This window comes from Anopheles marshallii, chromosome 2, assembly GCF_943734725.1.
Source record: "Anopheles marshallii chromosome 2, idAnoMarsDA_429_01, whole genome shotgun sequence".
Taxonomy (NCBI): Eukaryota; Metazoa; Arthropoda; class Insecta; order Diptera; family Culicidae; genus Anopheles; species Anopheles marshallii.
In genome coordinates, this window is record NC_071326.1 from 10,712,203 (window position 1) to 10,730,758 (window position 18,556).

At 47.2% G+C, this 18,556-nt stretch overlaps 4 protein-coding genes across 4 annotated transcripts; 3 read left to right on the forward strand and 1 right to left on the reverse strand.

Moving 5' to 3' along the window:
* Positions 1–150: 150 nt before the first annotated feature.
* LOC128719115 (DNA polymerase zeta catalytic subunit) lies at positions 151–10,221 on the reverse strand. The gene is made up of 10 exons (XM_053812738.1): positions 9,863–10,221; positions 8,376–9,785; positions 8,196–8,312; positions 6,137–8,133; positions 5,893–6,008; positions 3,020–4,068; positions 2,370–2,943; positions 910–1,214; positions 344–836; positions 151–291 (listed from the first exon to the last, which is right to left on the reverse strand). The coding sequence occupies exons 1-10, from the start codon at positions 10,216–10,218 to the stop codon at positions 151–153; spliced, it is 6,558 nt and encodes a 2,185-aa protein (XP_053668713.1). The 5' UTR covers positions 10,219–10,221.
* On the forward strand, positions 1,391–2,313 carry LOC128719118 (chymotrypsin-like protease CTRL-1). The gene is made up of 3 exons (XM_053812740.1): positions 1,391–1,753; positions 1,824–1,976; positions 2,047–2,313. The coding sequence occupies exons 1-3, from the start codon at positions 1,391–1,393 to the stop codon at positions 2,311–2,313; spliced, it is 783 nt and encodes a 260-aa protein (XP_053668715.1).
* On the forward strand, positions 4,767–5,643 carry LOC128719117 (trypsin-1-like). The gene is made up of 2 exons (XM_053812739.1): positions 4,767–5,294; positions 5,368–5,643. Exons 1-2 carry the CDS (start codon positions 4,767–4,769, stop codon positions 5,641–5,643), a joined length of 804 nt encoding a protein of 267 aa, XP_053668714.1.
* Positions 10,222–11,420: 1,199 nt separating the features above from the next.
* LOC128710293 (glycogen debranching enzyme) lies at positions 11,421–16,672 on the forward strand. The gene is made up of 7 exons (XM_053805343.1): positions 11,421–11,462; positions 11,552–11,744; positions 11,817–13,466; positions 13,684–13,949; positions 14,022–14,871; positions 14,936–15,591; positions 15,662–16,672. Exons 1-7 carry the CDS (start codon positions 11,421–11,423, stop codon positions 16,670–16,672), a joined length of 4,668 nt encoding a protein of 1,555 aa, XP_053661318.1.
* Positions 16,673–18,556: the final 1,884 nt, after the last annotated feature.

Here is an 18,556-nt window from a genome sequence, read left to right on the forward strand (position 1 = left end):
TTTATTGAAGCTACTCCAATGTTTAGTAAAGTTCGTTAACAAACAGCCAGTTGCCTAAGACAGCTTATCAATAGGAACTCCATCTGCTACTGCAACTAATTGGAACTATTTGAGTGTATCGCTAAAGTTTATAGACCACCTAATAATTCCCTAGAACAGCTGCTCAATAAGATCTCGATAGTACTGCACTTGTTTGTATTCCAGGGTCCGTCGGTTTAACGAGAAAACCACTGGACAGTCCAGTGAAATGCACTCCGTTTCAAACGTACGCTGACAACACGATCGACACATCTGCGTGAAGAGAAGATTAGCAAACAATAACACAAACATCCGACGCACTAACCTTTTCCGTGAGCTCGAGTTTCCGTTCCAGCTTGTTCACTTTGCCCATCACATGCACCAACGCCCGTTGCGGTTGCTGTCGGCAGTCTTTACACACGCCATGCTGCGTCTGTTTGCCACAGTCCACGATGCAGTTGGTGGTCGAGAAGTACTGCGAGATGGTGACTTTTTTATGCGCTTGGTGATCGGTCGTTGCCAACAGCTTGTCAGCTGGTACACCGCCGGTATTGTGCAGCATCAGCGTCTTGCGGGGCAGTTCATTGTACCACTGGTTTACATCCGCACCGATCAGCAGAAGGCAACGATTTAGGGGCGGGATGATTGCCTTCGAAATGTAATAATTAGCGTTTATTTTAAGCCCTTCGTTCGAGAGCACCTCGTCCGGGCTGCGCACGAGCCGAATTAGCGGGACCAGTGGTGGACCACTGATTATCACGTACGGTACCCGTTGGCCCTGGCGCGGTTCATGGCGGGGATCGGTTTGCTTCCATTTTCTGTAACGATTAAGCGTACAACGTTCAATGTTTTCAAACATTTCCACCGAATAGATCCAGTTGCGTCAATTACCTCGTTAGCTCTAATGCCGGTACACACGCACCAGGCTTGTAACCATTCTCGCCCCGGAACTCTTTGGCGAATATGAAATCCTGCAGATTGACTCGACCCTCCAGGATTTTGGTAAACTGTCGACAGGTGTACTGTTTCACCTTTGACACGTCGCAAGTTTCGAACAGAATGCGTAAAACCTTCTCGAGCATTTTCGCCACAATCGGGCACCCATCTCGGCGGACCGTTTCGATACCCTTCGCTTCGTAGACGGGTTGCTGTTGATCTGCCGACTCGTACATGTATCCCACGTAGCGTTTCTTAGTCTGCAGATGAAGATCGTTCATTATCACAAGTTTCTTTGGAGAGCTAACGAAAACAACGCTCGAGATATCACGCTACACGTGTGCGTAAGAGGCTTCGATGAGCACTTCCAGCCATGCGGCGCCCTGCTATAAATACGAAGTGGATCTTCCATTCTTCGACCGGATTCTAAGACAATATGAAGCGATTAATTGTTCTTATCATCTCAACCGTCATAACACTCGGACACTCGTACCGACCGCCCATTATCCAAGGAACGGAAGCAAATCCTCACGAGTTTCCCTACCAAGTGTCATTGCAGTGGAACTTTAACAATGGATCACGTCCAATGCACCTCTGCTCCGGGTCCATCATCAACCGGGAATGGATTCTAACCGCAGCGCATTGTGGCGAAGAAGTCATAGAACAAGGTTGGTTCGAAATTGTTGCCGGCGTGAACAACATTGTCGATGAAAAGTCCGGAGCACAGCGACGAAACGTGTCGCGTTTCGTTCAACACCCGGCATACAATTTATCCACCATTAAAAGCGACATCGCAGTGGTAAGCGTACGCAGACGGTTGCAAATAACGAAATTTTCATGCAGCAAAAACAAAACCACTTCGTTTTCAGATGCTCCTGTCGGAACCTTTGCACCTGAATCGGCACATTAAAACGATGAGATTGGCAACGGGTAGCACATTGATTCTGCAGACGCACGCCAAGTTTGCCGGTTGGGGTTCGATCTCCAACACGACGGAAAACATTTTCCCCGATGAGCTAATGGTGAAACAAACCATACGTAAATATTAAATATACGTGCTTCATATGCGTTTTTGATTTTGATGTTTTGCAGAAAGTAACGCTGCCTCTGCGTACGCTGGAAGAGTGTAATGGGATGGGTAACGTCGATCAGACGCAAATTTGTGCTGGTGGCTATCGGAATGTTACCGGCTGCACTGCGGACTCGGGCGGACCGCTGACGGTAAACATTGACGGCGAGCAGGTTCAAATTGGAGTGCTTTCTTTCGGCGAAAAACCATGCCTGGCAAGGGAACCGGTCGTGTTTACGAGCGTTTTGTACTTCTACGAATGGATTCAAACTGCGATCGAGGAGGAATGAAGCGTGGTGGATCTACGAATAAAGCATTTCTAAACGATCACATGATTTTTACTTACCTGCAGTATCGATGGTTGGTAGACTTTCTCCAGCTTCAGCTTGACTGGTGGTGGATTTTCTCTGGTAACTGTTTCGGCAATCTCCTCGCCTATTTTGAATGCCTCTTGCTTCGTTCTTCCCGGACAGAGCACAAACAGGGAGTCTGTGTCGCCGTACACTACCTTCGCTCCCCAGCGTTCCGTTCCCTCGACTAACTTGATCGCTCGCTCGAGCGTTTCCCGTCCCTTTGCAACGACACTGTCGCCAACCTCGACGCACGGCATGCGTCCGCTGAAGTTGGCCGCCGTGTAGCCGTACGTCACGTTCGCAATCAGTTTCAAACCGAGCTGACGCGAATGGAGCACACGCTGCAGGATGCTGTTGTCCTTGTGGAGCTTCATCGACTTCTTCACCATCAGGCGAGTGTTGAGGATTTCGCTTAACATCCGTGGAAGTACGCCTTCCCGTACGCGCTTCTTCACGAACGCAATGCCACAGGGAGAAAATGTAACCAAATTCCTGTCGAGCAACGCTTTCAGCATCTTTGGTGGTACGCGCAGATGCGAAGCGCCAAACTCAAACGGTGAAGTGTCCCTGCAAACAATGAACCATTAAGCAACCGAAAACACACAGCGCTCAACCCTCACCGACGGTAGCGCGCAATACTTACTCTCCCATGTGCTCGATGCGCCCCAAGCACGTCGAAAAGCAGTAGTTGTAGGCAATGATAATGCTGGGATACAAGCTCTGGAAGTCTAGCACAATGATCGGATCGGCGTAGAAGCGCGAGTTCGGCTCGAGGATCAATGGCAAGTACTCCGGTGCACGCATGTGCGCCCGCTGATGGATGCTGGGCGAAACGGACACAAAGTTCTTCGGTTTGGCAATGCGCAACATCATGCTTTCCACGCGAAACTGTGACCCGCGGGACAACACCTCGTAAAACTGTATGCCGAACAGTTTGGCCAGCTCCGCCGTACGGCCTATCAAGTCAAGCTGGTTAAGTATCTCAAAGTTCCCGTTCACACGCTCCAGATAGTACTCTAGCACGATCCAGCGGCTGTACGGTTTGTTCCACAGCCGGGACAGCTGCCGGTAGGAATGGTTTGGAACTCGCCGATGCAGCACGTGGTACGCTACGTTCTCAAACGTATACGACGTCAGGGCAATCTCGTGTCGCATCAGGCGCCAAATGTCCATCAGTATGCGGCCCGGAATTTTCAAACCCGCACTATAGTCATGCATTTCCAACAGTTCCCGCTGTTCCTCTTCCGACACATGCACCTTATCCGCGGACGGAACGCGCGAGAGCTTCTTCATTAGATTCATGTCCAGTGCGTAGCCCCGCTCGATAACGTAGCCCCAGGATACGCTTTCAATTTCGTAACCGGTAAATATGTCCGGATCCCAGAAGGAAATGAGCAGCAGAAACTTTTCGTACAGTTCGTGCTCACCGGACACTACGACGACGTCCGCCACGTGTGACGATTGATTGTACTTGTAGCTCATCATACCGTCAGCTTCACTCGCGCATTCGCTTTGCGTCTGGGCACGATTCAGTATGATCCCACAGACGGACGAAGCCTTCGGATGGTCCGATGGAACGTCGTTGTGGATGCGGTAGAAAATTGCCGCAATGGGGTCAGTGCTCGGATTGGGCCGCAATTCGCCACGGGTATTCACGTGCACTTCGAGCGACAATATTGTCAAATAGTTGTACTGAAAGAAGAAAACCTTATTAGCATGTCATCACCAACTGCACCAACAAATCGCACACGTAGAATGCGAAGCATGATGAAACTTATTAATTTTGAACCCATTCGTACTAACCTTTCGAAAGAAAACAATGCAGAAGTGGACAGGAATTGGACATACACAAGACATATTCGATTGGTTTTAGACACATATTGTTACAAAAACGCACAGAAAACACGGAGGAAAAATAGCAAACACGTAAAACAAGCATAAGCCAGCCATCCTTTCACAATACGAAGTAAGAAAAACGTGCCAAAAGGATTTAACAAAACACAAATAACCTCCAGTAGCGCTAGTAGATAATGGCGATGATAAAACCCTCGGTTATCCCCAGCCCGTGAATGTTGTAAAAAATGTGTTGAGTGGGGACTTTTCTCAAGATCTGCTTCATCTGAAGATTCCTTAACCAGTTTGAGAACACTTGAAATGCTAACGGACTTACGCACTGAATAAAAATCCGGGAAAAGCCACGTGCTTGTGCAGAAATTGAGAGTTACGGTATTATCTTCGAATTGATACCAGTGCCACTTCATTGGTTATTCGAGTGTTTCTTGGCGTACGAGTGGCGAACGGTGTGCGAGTATAAATTACCTATCGATTTGCCTTGATCGATCAGTTCAACGACTCGACTCAAATCGACTCGACACCCAAGGCACGCAAAAATGGCACGAGTACAACGTCTAGCAATTCTTCTTACCCTGGCGGCGCTGGTTGCAGCTAAACCACCGCGACCGAAGATTGTCGGTGGCGAGGAAGCGATTCCGCACGAGTTCCCGTACCAGATCTCGCTGCAGTGGAACTACAACCAGGACGATCAGGAACCGTTCCACTTCTGCGGTGGTTCGCTAATTGCTGACCGGTATGTGCTTACCGCTGCCCATTGCGTGCCTAGTGCCATTTCGCCCGACGGTTTCGCAGAAGCCGTCGCCGGAGAGCACGATTTCAGCCAGTTTGATTCATCAGTACAACGGCGTCGCATCGTGGAGATGTTCGTGCACGAGGACTACGCAGGTGGAGTTGGACCCAACGACATTGCTGTGTTCCGCGTCGAGGAACCATTCCGTCTGAATCGTAAAGTGCAGCTGGTCACCTTGCCGGAACCGAACGCACTTCCTACGGGAGTGTGCACCATCAGCGGATGGGGATCAACTTCGTTCACGGCGTCCCCCAGCTATCCGGACACTCTTATGGTGAGTTGCCACGCAATCACTGTATCCATCCATTTTCCATCCTTTACATCCTTTGCTCTGTTGCGTATTGTAGAAAACGACCTTACCCATCATGGATCTGGACTTGTGCCGTGAAATCTACCAAACGAACCTGATCGAAGATAGCAACATCTGCGCCGGTACGATGGAAGGTACCTCGAGCGTCTGCTCTGGCGACTCCGGCGGACCTCTCGTTGAAACCGTCGATGCTATCGTGCAGGTTGGCATCGTTTCCTGGGGAGGTATTCCGTGCGGTGGTTACAGAAACCCAGGAGTATTCGTTCGTGTTTCATACTTTATTGACTGGATCAATGACAAAATCAACAACTAACTTACAAAATTCATTTTACCGATGACGAATGTACTATGCGAATAAAGGCTTGAAATGAAGAATTAACCTACATGGCGTACGGTTCCCTCGTTTATAGTGAATCCTTGCCTTAGCAAGAATAATCACATCTGTACATGATAGACAAACAGGTTAATACAGTGTACAGCACAAACAGGACAATAAAAACGAAGCACCACCCACTCCACATTTGCGATCGTTGGTGCAGCACGTGCAGTCGATTCAACTTACCTCACACTTCGATTTGGCGTCCTGCAAATTTTCGTAATCGACCTTGAACCCCATTGGGGTGGCGGACGAAATGTCTGCATTGCTTTGTTCAATTGTATCTGACTGATCAGATGTACCTGTGCTCGGTAGTTGTGTGAGGGTGGAGGCTTCAATGGGTTTATTTACGGTCTGGCGCTTTGTTCGTTCCTGTGAAGAGGTAACATTCGCATGAGTTCTGTTGCCACTACCGGAGTATTTTAATTACTGACCTCTTGTGATGATGCGATCTCATCCGCGGGCTCATCACTTTCCACCGAAAATTGTTTCAAGTCAGAAGTCAGCGTGTTGTTTCTTTTGGCAGGTGATGGTACTTTAGCGCTTGTTGTGTCATGGTCAGGTGTATTTAAAGAGTTCAATGTGTTGGGTTTTGCTCCGACCAGTTTTGTTGGGCTCTTCCCGTTAGTGGTCAAATCAGTGTGACCATCGTTTGCTACCAGAACACTTAGATTGAGCGATGATTCACTGTCAATCCTTGGTGTTAGGCGGTTCGCTTGTGCCTTATCTTCCACTGTCATGATTGTTTCCGCTGTTTTCACCTTAATAGGGCTGTCCGAATCAATCGGAGCGACAGGATCGGACTGACGTTGTCGGCATCTGTTGTCCATCCAATTGACCGCTTCGGTGCGATTGGGCGGGAGTTCCGCTGGGGTGATAACAACACATCCTTCTGAGGCCAGCAGTTCTTTCATCCGTTCGGAATTTGGGCCATTCGATCCGATGGGTCCTAGCACGTCGTCGATGTTTTCCCCGAACGTACGCTGGAGGTTGTCATATCGCAAATGCTTCAGCGAGCCGAGCCCAGCAATGGTGCTTGTAAACTCTGGCTCGTCATTCAAACTATTCCCTGCTATGTTTAAAACCGTATGACCAACTTCCTTCCTGCCCGTCACATCTGCAGGATCGCTATAAAACGGAGTCGTGTTAACGACGGCAGGAATTTCGAACTCATCAATTGCCCGTTGTGCATCATCGCGTGTAGGTGGCGTTGCAGCCAACGATATGATTACTTTATCGTCCTTTTCCATGCCGGTTGTATTCCACGACCCGACACAGCTGTCGTCTGAATCAGAATTAATATCATCTAGCTCACATAAAAGTGTTTTTTCACAAAAACTCTGAATGTTTGCATCATCTTCGACGCCTTCCTCATCGGCGGTACTATTCCCTGGTTTATGTTGTTGGTCCTCACTCGGACTTTCGGCCATAAATTCGACCATTCCATCCAGTTGCGATGAAATGGCTACAGCAGGGCCCGTTTGCTCAGTACTCTCATCGTCCGAAACATCGATCACGCCGAAACGGTTCTTGCCTAAAAGTTCTGCAATTGGAACGTCATCGAGCAGGCTCGGTGTAATCATCTGTATGTCGTCATTATCATCCTCAAGCGTAACGACTTGGTTGGTTGGAAGTGAATCGTCGCTGTCATCATCCTCGATACTAATGGTGTTAACGTTATTTCCGGACACATCTTCTTCGCTTGTCCGGTGTGCCATTTCTACAGCATCACCCGAGTCACTGTTCGATGGCAATGAAAATTCCACATCCATTCCCTCGCTTTGCTCCACCGTTTGATCGGTTACTTTATCATTTGTGCATTTTTCCACTTCATCGTTTGTCAAGATTTCTTCTACGACTGTTTCGACATGCTTTGGCGTTGTAGCGGCAGTATTTATTTCAGATTCAGTTGATGGTGCAGAAGTTTCGGCTAGCGAAGCTGATTGAAGAGAAGGTCCATTACTTTCTGCAACATCACTTTTGCCACTCGGTGGGCCATCTTCGTTTGGGAGTGTTTGGCGCGGTGATGAATATGCATCCAATGAAAGCTCGCTGTTAACCGCCGCCTTCTCGATTAGGAGTAATGGTTTGATCAGCACTTTCGGAGAAAGGCGTACGATGTTTTTAAACCTTTCCGAAAGAATCAGCTCGATCTGTATCTCGTCCTCCAATTTCAACATCTTTGACTTGGGCTGTTCTTTCGCGTCTGCGGTCACGATTTTTCTTCGCACACGCTCCGATTTCGGTGTGGACGGACCTTCTAGCGGATCGAAGTTGTTTATGAAATCGTAATTTCGAGCAAGTTGATAACGATCGCCCATTTTTTCTAACGACAATGATTCACGTGCGTCCTGGGGTGTTGAATCCATTGTCGTAATGGTCGATGATTGGCTGACGTCGTAAGCGTTAGGGTCCAACTTCGGAATGCTTAAAAAGAGATATATTTGTTCACAAAGGAGGGTTCACTGTTGCTCTGCTTACGTCCTTACCACACTTGGAGGCTTTTCTTTAGTTTCGAAGGTTCGCCGACCGTTGTAGACTTCGATGAGCTTCGATTTCGATTGGTGAACAGGATCGACTTCTTGATTAACCCCAATTTAGGTATCCTAAAACACAACGCAAATGCCATTAAAACCTTTCTACAGTTCCCAGCAGCGGATTTGTATTACCTTATTTCGAAGTTCTTCAGCGTGTTAGGGGAAGAATTTTCAAATTCTTGGAGTACACGCTTCGCGCGTTCGCTGTCGCTTTCCTCCGGGGAGAGGGCAAACGTTACTCTACGCGGTGTTAAAGATTTTCTAGATAACGGTTGCGTTAAGTCAATGCGCATCTTTTTCGCGGATGAGCTGTTTGGAGTTTTGCTTTCCTTGCTGCTTCTATTACGCTTTGAGGAAAAGGGTTTGAAAGAGTCATCACCTCCATCCAACTGTGGGATGATTCCACCAGACAGCAGGTCATCGTCACTGTCGTTCAAGAGCGTATTTGTTTCAGCCTGTTCGTTATTTCCGGCACACAATTGCTTTTGCGAAAAATCAAGCAGAAACTCGTCATCCGAATCAAAGCTTACATCGTCCGGATTCGGCATACGCGCGTCAGCTTGATCGGACATTAGACAAACTGTGTCCAGATCTCCATACATAGAAGCGTTCAGTCTTTTGTTGGCTTGCGACAAGTTCAAACTGGACTGCATAATGATGCGTTTCTTTTCTCCCGACAGTTGTGTCATCGGTGCCAACAGACAATCATCCTCGATATTGTTGGATTCCAGTTCTTCAAGCTCTCGCAGGATTTCCAACATACTATAATCTTCCTCTCCGAGCGTCATATCCGGATTCTGTGACATGGATATAATCTTCTCTTCGTCAACCACGGTCGATGCATCAAAATGATAACTGATTTGCGAATCGTACAAGCTATCATTGCTGTGTCCGGTATTGGGTCGTGTGTGATGGACGATGCAGGACGCATCGAGCAACTCCTCGTCTTCAGTTGCCTCTGATGGGTAGGCTGAAGTGGGTACTTTTCTTTGTTCGTCCGCAGTTGAGCTGGGAGTGTGTTCTTTCGACAGTTTCGACAACAGTCGAGCTCGATAGAATCGATCACTTTCGGTTATTACTTCATGCGTTGAGCCACTGTCTTGTGAAAGATTCATCCGTTCCGGTTGCTCGAAACCGACCAAAAGCCGCCGAATTTGTTCGTCCTTCCAGATGGAAGCAATGCCCGGGTTTGCAAATTCACCTGTGTTTTTGTCTTCTGGTTCGCGATTAAGGATATCCGACGCAAGCACGTCTATCTCGTACTCAGATGTGGACAATTTCGGTGGGACGTTGTTGACGGTTTCAGCGTCATTTGTTCGCTGTCGCAATCCGTTTGAGCTTAGCTCCAAAAAACTCATCCCGTACAGGTTATAGTCGATGAAGAACTGCAGAATGTAGGGTATGTGAGTTTCGTGAACTTGATATGTTCCCGAAAGGATAGTTCCGTTCATCAACAGTTGAGTGGCGTTCCGTAGCAAATGCGGATTGTACATGTAGATCTTAAAATAGTGATGCGAATTCCGATGATAGCCGTAAATGGGACTGCAAACAAAGAGTGGAAGCGTGAGTTTGTTGAGAATTTGTTCAAAAATCTGTTCCAAGAGAAAACCGGTACTTACATTCCTTTCACCAGCACTATCTTAAAGATGTGCTTCGTTTGGGATGCTGAGCGTCCCAGCGAAACGTTTATACCTTTATCAAGAGCGCAAGCCAGCTGATAAATCTTTTGGTCCACCACAAGCTTTTCCGCAACCGATCCATCGTAGGGGATGTAAAAGTATGGAAAGACCCCATGGATGTGGACGCAGCTATGGATGCCTTCGGTGTTCGAGCCAAACAGTCGTATGACCGGCACTTGTTTGATCTCCGAACCACGGAATTCCGAATAGCACGCGTCGAACTGTGGGTCCGGTTTGCTCATGTAATGATCTACACTAACGATGCGGATCGACGTTTGATTTGAATGTTGTACCATCGCGAAATCTCAAGCTCTGCGCTATGGCATCAACAAACAGCATAACCTTGATAATGAGATACGCGTTTTTGCGCGGCAAACCTTCGCTGTAGCGGTATACGATGAAATGCCTTTCCAACTATGCAAACACGATCACCAATTTCCACTGGAAGAACGAAACATCAATTTCTGCTTAAATTGCACACTCTATTGCTATTATAGCGTAAACGTAATTGAGAATATTCCTATGGGCGCCAGGGACGCGCAAACTTGCAAATTTAATGCGTGCCTCGCTGTCAAATCTTTGACTGTCAAAATGCGGCTGTCAAATCGCTAGACTGTTGGCGGGATTGTTATTGTTTGGCAACGCCAGGCTTCTGACATTTCTCGCGGGGTCACCTTGAATTTAATTTTCCTCTCGCAAGCAGCAGAAACTCACTCTTCGGCGGTCGGTTAAAGTTGTGGAAATAGGTAAGAAAAGGATTAAACCGGATAACTGTTTCTAGGCTCCTTCTTTTAGGACGAAGACTACGATATAATTTTATGAGTGGCCAAGTGCATTCTAAAATTGTCGACGAAAATTTAAGGCCCCATAGTAAAAGCATAAGGATAACTTCGTCCGTCTTCGTATAATCGAGAAACTAGGGCAGTAATGTGGTTTTATGGATTGAGACACTAGATAAAAAAGTGAAATGATGAAAAAGAACAAATTTGCTAAACAAAAGCGTAAATGTGAATTTTATTCAACTCCCAAAACCTTCCGGTTAAAATAGTATCATCCATTGTCCGAGTACTCGAAAGGATTAATGGCCAAAAAGAGCGATTGTTTTGTCTGAATGGGGTTGTGCACGTGAATTATATTTAGCCCAATCACGCCATAAGCTAAAGCAGCACATGCAGACATTCTCACCGACAAGCATGCTAACGGAATGTGTTTGTAATCAAAGGCTCCGCGCCCCTTGGATGTCGAGGTCAAAGATGCGAAGTAGAGTGTGCCATACTGCACTCTCTGCTGCCGATCAGCTGCTACATCGTCAGTTATGTTTGTTATTTTTTATTCCTCCCATTCGGGAACGATCGTGATGGCGCCCTCGCGATAATAACTGCGGTTATTTTGTGTATTATCAGCGAAGTGTGCAGGCAACTGCAGGCGTGTGTCTGACTTGCGGCACGATCGAGCAGGTCGATTTTAGTAGTGTTGCATCGCCCGATCATTGCATAGTATGTCCATACCGAGAAGATTGTCTAGCGCATTCACAACTCTGGTGATTAGCACGAAACCGCGAGAATAAAGTCCGTTACATTCGCATAAAACTCACCGTTCGCCGGGGCACTTGTGTTCTTTCTGTTTCAGAGTGTCATCGAGGAAGTCACTGAATCAAACACCATGACTGATGGAGTAATTTCAATAAAGCTAGCCATACATGACGGCAATCAAGGAGATGGAGCTCTCTATCGGCTGAAGAAGAACTCGCTAGTACATGTGCATCCGGGTGCCTCGCTGCTGGGACGACGGGTAGCACTGTACTGTAACTACCCAGCAGATGGTATGTCTAGCCGCGTTCGTTGGTTCGCAACAAATTTTTAGTATTTTTAATTGTGTCTCAATGATTTTACAGGTAAAGAGTTTTGTCGGAACACGTACAGACGCCTGGAATGGTGCTCGGCCGCAGGATCTCCACTTGGTGTGAATGGTTCCGAATACACCTCGATAAAAGACGTGGATTATTACTGCAACGTTCACCTTACCAAATCGGGAGCTTATCACTTCTACGCTCTTTATGAAGAATGTGCAGAAGCAGGAGCGCAAGCAGGTGTCTACGTACAAATAGAACCTCAGCTGTCGGTTGGAACGGGTGCCGCGGCCACGTCTCTGCCGCTGGATGCGATCCGATGTCAGACGGTGATTTCAAAGCTGCTCGGTCCATTGGACACGTGGGAATCAAAGTTGCGTGTGGCTAAGGAGTCCGGTTACAACATGGTACACTTCACACCCGTGCAGGAATTAGGTGGATCGCGTTCGGCCTACTCTTTGCGCAATCAGCTAAAGGTGAATCCCGACTTCCAGAACAAAGGAGGCAAAGAAGTGTCCTATGATGATTTGGCAGTGGTGATACGGAAAATGCGCGAAGAATGGAACGTTGCATCGATATGTGACATTGTGCTGAACCACACGGCCAACGAATCGATCTGGATAAGGGAGTATCCGGAGTGTAGCTACAATTGTTTCACCTGTCCCCATTTACGCCCGGCCTTTCTGTTGGACGCGATGTTGGCTCGCGTGGGTGAGGATGTTAAGGATGGAATGTTGGCGCATGTAGGCGTACCGGAGGTGGTTGAAACAGAAGATCATCTGCAAGCCATCCGTTGGCAGATCCATTCGAATTATTTGCCCCAGGTGAAGCTGTACGAACTTTACCAGTGCAACGTGGACAAGTACCTCTCGCGGTTCAGTGACGAGTGTAGCAAGCGTAGTCCCAGCCGTGCGCAGGATATTCCCGAAGGAGACATAAAGCTTCGCGCCGATCCGGAGTATCGGCGACTCGGTGCGGAAATCGATTTTGATCGTGCAATGAGCATCTACAACGTGTTTCGTCAGGACTGTTTCGACGAGGACAGTCGCAAGCGTAAATGTGCCGAAGTGTTCCGCGCCCGGTTACAGTTCCTGAACGAGGAAGTCCGCCGTGAAATTCAAGAGCATCTTGACTACGCGATTGACAACTGCCTAGCCGGAACTCGCTATGAACGCGTGCAGGATGACGGTCCTCAAGTGAAAGGCATTTCGCTGAAGTACCCTCTGTTTATGAAGTATTTCACGCACTACGGTACGCAAGGTAAATCGCTCAAGGATATCGAAAGCTTGATGTACGGTGGTGCAGGAAAGCTCTTTATGGCACATAACGGATGGGTGATGAATGGTGACCCGTTGAAAGATTTCGCCCGTGTGCAACCGGGCACAGGGAACGTTTATCTTCGGCGTGAGCTCATTGCCTGGGGTGACAGCGTGAAGCTGCGATACGGCGATAAACCCGAAGACAGTCCGTACCTATGGAAGCACATGCAGGAGTACGTCGATACTACGGCGCGCATTTTCGATGGAGTACGGTTGGATAATTGCCATTCCACACCGTTGCATGTGGCTGAATATTTGCTGGACTCAGCGCGTAAAGTCAACCCGGAGCTGTACGTGGCTGCAGAGCTGTTCACCAACTCCGACCACACGGACAACATCTTTGTGAACCGTCTAGGCATTACGTCACTGATTCGAGGTAATTAATCGGCGACATTGATATGATCATCGGTATGATCGATCAGACATGATTGCTCAGATCGGTAGCAGGTTATCTCTCGCCCGATTGTTGCATTTCCCTGATGGGTGATTAAGTAAGCGAGCGATCGTTAACGAGCCTATGCATGCAGCAACGAGTGATAAGGGTTGTTTATAGATTCCACGCTTATGTTATTGTTCGTTACTCTTTTTTCTAGAGGCCCTCTCAGCATGGGACTCACACGAGCAAGGTCGACTAGTGTATCGTTACGGTGGAGCGCCGGTTGGTGCATTCTTCCCCTGTCCAAAGCGTATCCTTGCGCCAGGGATTGCGCATGCCCTGTTCATGGATCTAACGCACGACAATCCGTCGCCGGTTGAGAAACGATCGATCTTCGATCTGATTCCTTCGGCCGCCCTCGTGTCGATGGCATGCTGTGCCACTGGCAGCAATCGTGGTTACGATGAGTTCGTTCCGCATCACGTAAGTATTGCGTGTTCTGGAGCGTTGCGTTCGTTTTATAAAAAAAATGTTTTTCTCCCACTTTAAACACAGGTCCATGTTGTGGACGAAGAGCGACAATATCAGGAATGGGGCAATCAAGTGAACAAAAGCACGGGTCTGATTGCGGTAAAGGAGGCACTGAATGTGCTTCACGGAGGACTTGCTACGCATGGGTTCGATCAAGTGTTTGTTGATCAGATGCATCCGGAAATAGTGGCCGTTACACGTCACTCTCTTACTAATCACGAGACTGTTATTCTCGTTGCCCATACTGCCTTCAACTATCCCAACCCATGGGCTGGTCCGACCGGTGTTCGTCCGTTGGAGTTCGAAGGAGAGTTCAAGGAGATCGTACTGGAGGTGCAGATCTACAAGAAAACTGGCCAAACGTTTGATCGTCCGACGGAGTTTGTCAAGAATGTGGACTATATTAACGGTGTTAATGAGTACGTGGTGGATTTGAAGCGTAACCTGAAGCTGGAAGAGTCGGACATATTTGGCAAGGAAGCGGTCGTGAAAGGTAACGTGACGCAGCTACACTTTTCGAACTTAAAGCCCGGTTCCGTCGTCGCGATTAGAGTCGCATTGAAAGAGAACGTGAGGGTGCACTTCGACAATCTGCAGTCACTGGTACGCGAGTTTCACCAGGATAAAGGTTCACGGTATGCAGAATTGCAGCACATGCTGTCCAAGTTGGACTTGGTGGACTTCAATAAATTGCTCTACTGTTGCGCCGAGGAGGAACGTGATAATGGCGGAGGTCCGTACAATGTCGAAGGCTACGGAGATCTTGTGTATTGTGGCTTGCAGGGTGTCATGTCCATCCTGTCCGATATTGGTCCGAACAATGATTTGGGCCACCCGTTGGCCAACAATCTGCGGAATGGAAATTGGCTAATCGGTAAGAAAGGATCGACATCGTTTAACGCTTACTCGAATGTGCTAATGATTTTGCCTTTCAATAGATTACTGTTCCCAGCGCTTGTTGAAGTACGAGAAACTGGTGCCCATATCCAAGTGGTTGGAAAACAACCTGAAGTCGCTGAAGGAGATTCCTCGCTACATGATACCGTCCTACTTCGACGTGATCATTACAAACGTGCACCGGCTGTCGATTGCGGCGGCATGTAATTTGATGTCGGACTTTGTACGCCATGGTTCCAACTTTGCACGGCGACTCGCCCTTGGATCGGTGCAGTGTGTGAGCGTTTGTCCGTCGGCAAACCTGCCCAAACTGAGTCCAAATGTGGGCGATCCGAAACCAACGAGCCACTGTGCGACGATGGCTGCCGGTTTGCCCCACTTTGCGACGGGATACATGCGTTGCTGGGGCCGGGACACTTTCATTGCAATCCGTGGGCTGACATTGCTAACTGGCCGTTACGATGAAACTCGGTATATGATACTCGGATTTGGTGGCTGTTTGAGACACGGATTGATCCCAAATCTGCTGGATGGTGGACAGAATTCGCGATTCAACTGTCGCGACGCGATTTGGTGGTGGCTGTATACAATCAAACAGTACGCTGAAGAAGTGCCGAATGGCAAAAGCATTCTTAAGGATAAGGTATCGCGCCTTTACCCGACGGACGACTCCGAAGCAAAGGCACCTGGGGAATGTGTGAGTGACATGATTGGGATTTGTTTAATGATTAGTTATTAATCAAAAGAATACATTTTTATAATTGCAGGATCAAATGTTGTATGAGACGATTCAGGAGGCGCTAACTATACACTTCCAAGGATTGTCGTATCGCGAACGCAACGCTGGAACACGCATCGACGCGCACATGAAGGATAAGGGCTTTAATAATCGTATCGGAATCAATCCGGAGACAGGCTTTGTGTTTGGTGGCAATAATGCCAACTGCGGCACCTGGATGGACAAGATGGGTTCCTCGGACAAGGCCGGCAATCGGGGCATCCCATCGACGCCTCGTGATGGTTCTGCGGTCGAACTGGTCGGCCTCCAGATGGCCGGATTGCGCTTCATGCAGCAAATGGCAGAACAGAAAGTCATACCAGTGTCCTCGGTCGAACGCACTTCGTACAATGGCACCAAAACGGTGTGGACGTACAAGGAGTGGGCCAACAAGATAGCGGCCAACTTCGACAAAGAGTTCTACGTCGACGAGACCTCCGAAAGCTCGTACATCAACAAGCGTGGTATCTATAAGGATACGGTTGGTTCGGAAATACCGTGGACCGATTATCAGCTGCGATGTAACTTCCCGATAGCGCTGCTTGCCGCCCCGGAACTGGCTGATCCGAAACACGCCTGGCGTGCACTGGAAAACGCCAAAAAGTATCTGTTGGGCCCGTTGGGTATGAAAACACTGGATTACGAAGATTGGGGCTACCGTGGAAATTACGACAATTCCATCGACAGCGATGACAAGACGGTCGCGCATGGTGCAAACTACCACAATGGGCCGGAATGGGTTTGGCCGATCGGATTCTACCTGCGGGCACGGTTGATCTTTGCAAAAGCAAACGGAGTGCTGAAAGAGACGGTTGCTGAAACTTGGAAAATTTTGCAAACACACGTGAACGAGCTGCAGCGTTGCCACTGGCGTGGCCTGGCCGAGCTCACGAACGAGAATGGGGCGTACTGTAACGATTCGTGCCGTACGCAAGCCTGGAGTATGGGCTGCGTGTTGGAAGTTCTGTACGATCTGGAAAAGTACGAAAAGGAGCTTTAAGTGTATCGTTGCGTTGTGTCAATCTACTGCCTGCGAGAGCGGTTTAGTGTTTTGAATCGCCGCTCAATGCCATACTTTCTGTTGAGATTGTTTGTTTTGTGTTTATTGTTTACGTTATTGATCAATCGATGAGTTTATCAAATAGGTATAGAGGAAGTGTTTAATAAAAACTTCATGCTTCAACCAAACATGTTGTTAATAAATAAAGTTCTAATACTCATACAACTGCATCTTATTTCATTTATTTGCATCATTTTTAGATTTTGCGTTATCACGGTAGAGCAACTTATACACACATTTTTTCACATCATTGCGTACATTTCGGATCTTAGTAGAAACGGGTAACAAATAACCCATTCTGTTTAAGTATTATCTAAAAGAATATACTTATATTGTACGGTCGTTGTTTACAATTTTCGTGTTTGAAGGTTTCTAATGAAACTCGTGTAAAACCACCAACCTGAATCAACCAGTTCACACATTTTACACCGATTTTCGTTTTTCTGTGTGTTGTTGAATGTGCAAATCCCGAGCACACAGATGTGATTTAAGAGTACCAAAAAGGAATTAAATAAAAAAAAATACAACATGCCATGTTTGGTATGTGGTGCATCGACGCACGAACGCTGTAGTGTGTAGTCCATGTGACAATGTTAATTAAAACGAAATGCGTCAGCCGAAGACCGCGTATCTCTCCCGCGTACCATCGGCCGAGTTGAAGCGGTTAAAACAGTGATCGGGAATAGGTTATTTTTCACGTTCGCGTCTCCATTGACCAAGCGAAAAATGCCGCGAAAAGTGTGACGATAAATTATCGCTTTCCAATTACTATTAACAAGCTGCTGGCGATGGTGCCCAGTGGTTAGTGGATTTAAAATTTCGGTGCGATTTATTGAGTGCAGTATATTGCAGTTTCGCGTTGGAAAAGCCGGTGGTTTTGCTCCGACTCCATACAGAACTATATTTTTTGCCGATGAGTGGGACAGAAATAAAGCTTTATTAAAATGACTGCAATGAACAACCGTAGAACTCGATGGTCAATAAGTTTTTGTGGTGAAATTGGTGTCCCAAAGTATTAACCCCGGTTGAAGCGGGAAGCAGGAATGGAAAAGAATTTTTGTAATTCATTCGCATTTGAAACATTTTCCTAAGTGCATTATGGACAAAGGAATTTACTCACTTACCTAAATACTTACCTACTTACTCACTTACTTACTTACTTACTTACTTACTTACTTACTTACTTACTTACTTACTTACTTACTTACTTACTTACTTACTTACTTACTTACTTACTTACTTACTTACTTACTTACTTACTTACTTACTTACTTACTTACTTACTTACTTACTTACTTACTTACTTACTTACTTACTTACTTACTTACTTACTTACTTACTTACTTACTTACTTACTTACTCACTTACTTACTTACTTACTTACTTACTTACTTACTTACTTACTTACTTACTTACTTACTTACTTACTTACTTACTTACTTACAATTCTGTTGTCCCATATCTAGTACCGGCCATTCGATTTCTGCACTTCATTTAACCCTGTATCGCCCCATACCGAGATAACCTATTTTAGCACAACATGAAAACAACGCACGAGCTTGCTGCACGAAAAGCTGCAAATTGCAACCGTACTGGAAAATAAAAGAATTTCGCTAAGTTGTTGTTGAACAGTTCCATCGACTTTCAGCCAAACTGGGAGCATTCGCTAATTAAGACAAAACGTAGCGAATGGACTGACCGGCGAGGAACGAATGTCTAGTTTTGCTGATGCAGTTGTGAACGTTCATCGTTCGGATTTACCCTTCCCAGCGCTTGTTTGGTGGTAATTGGTGCTTTGGCAAAAGGAATTTAGAAGCAGCACGA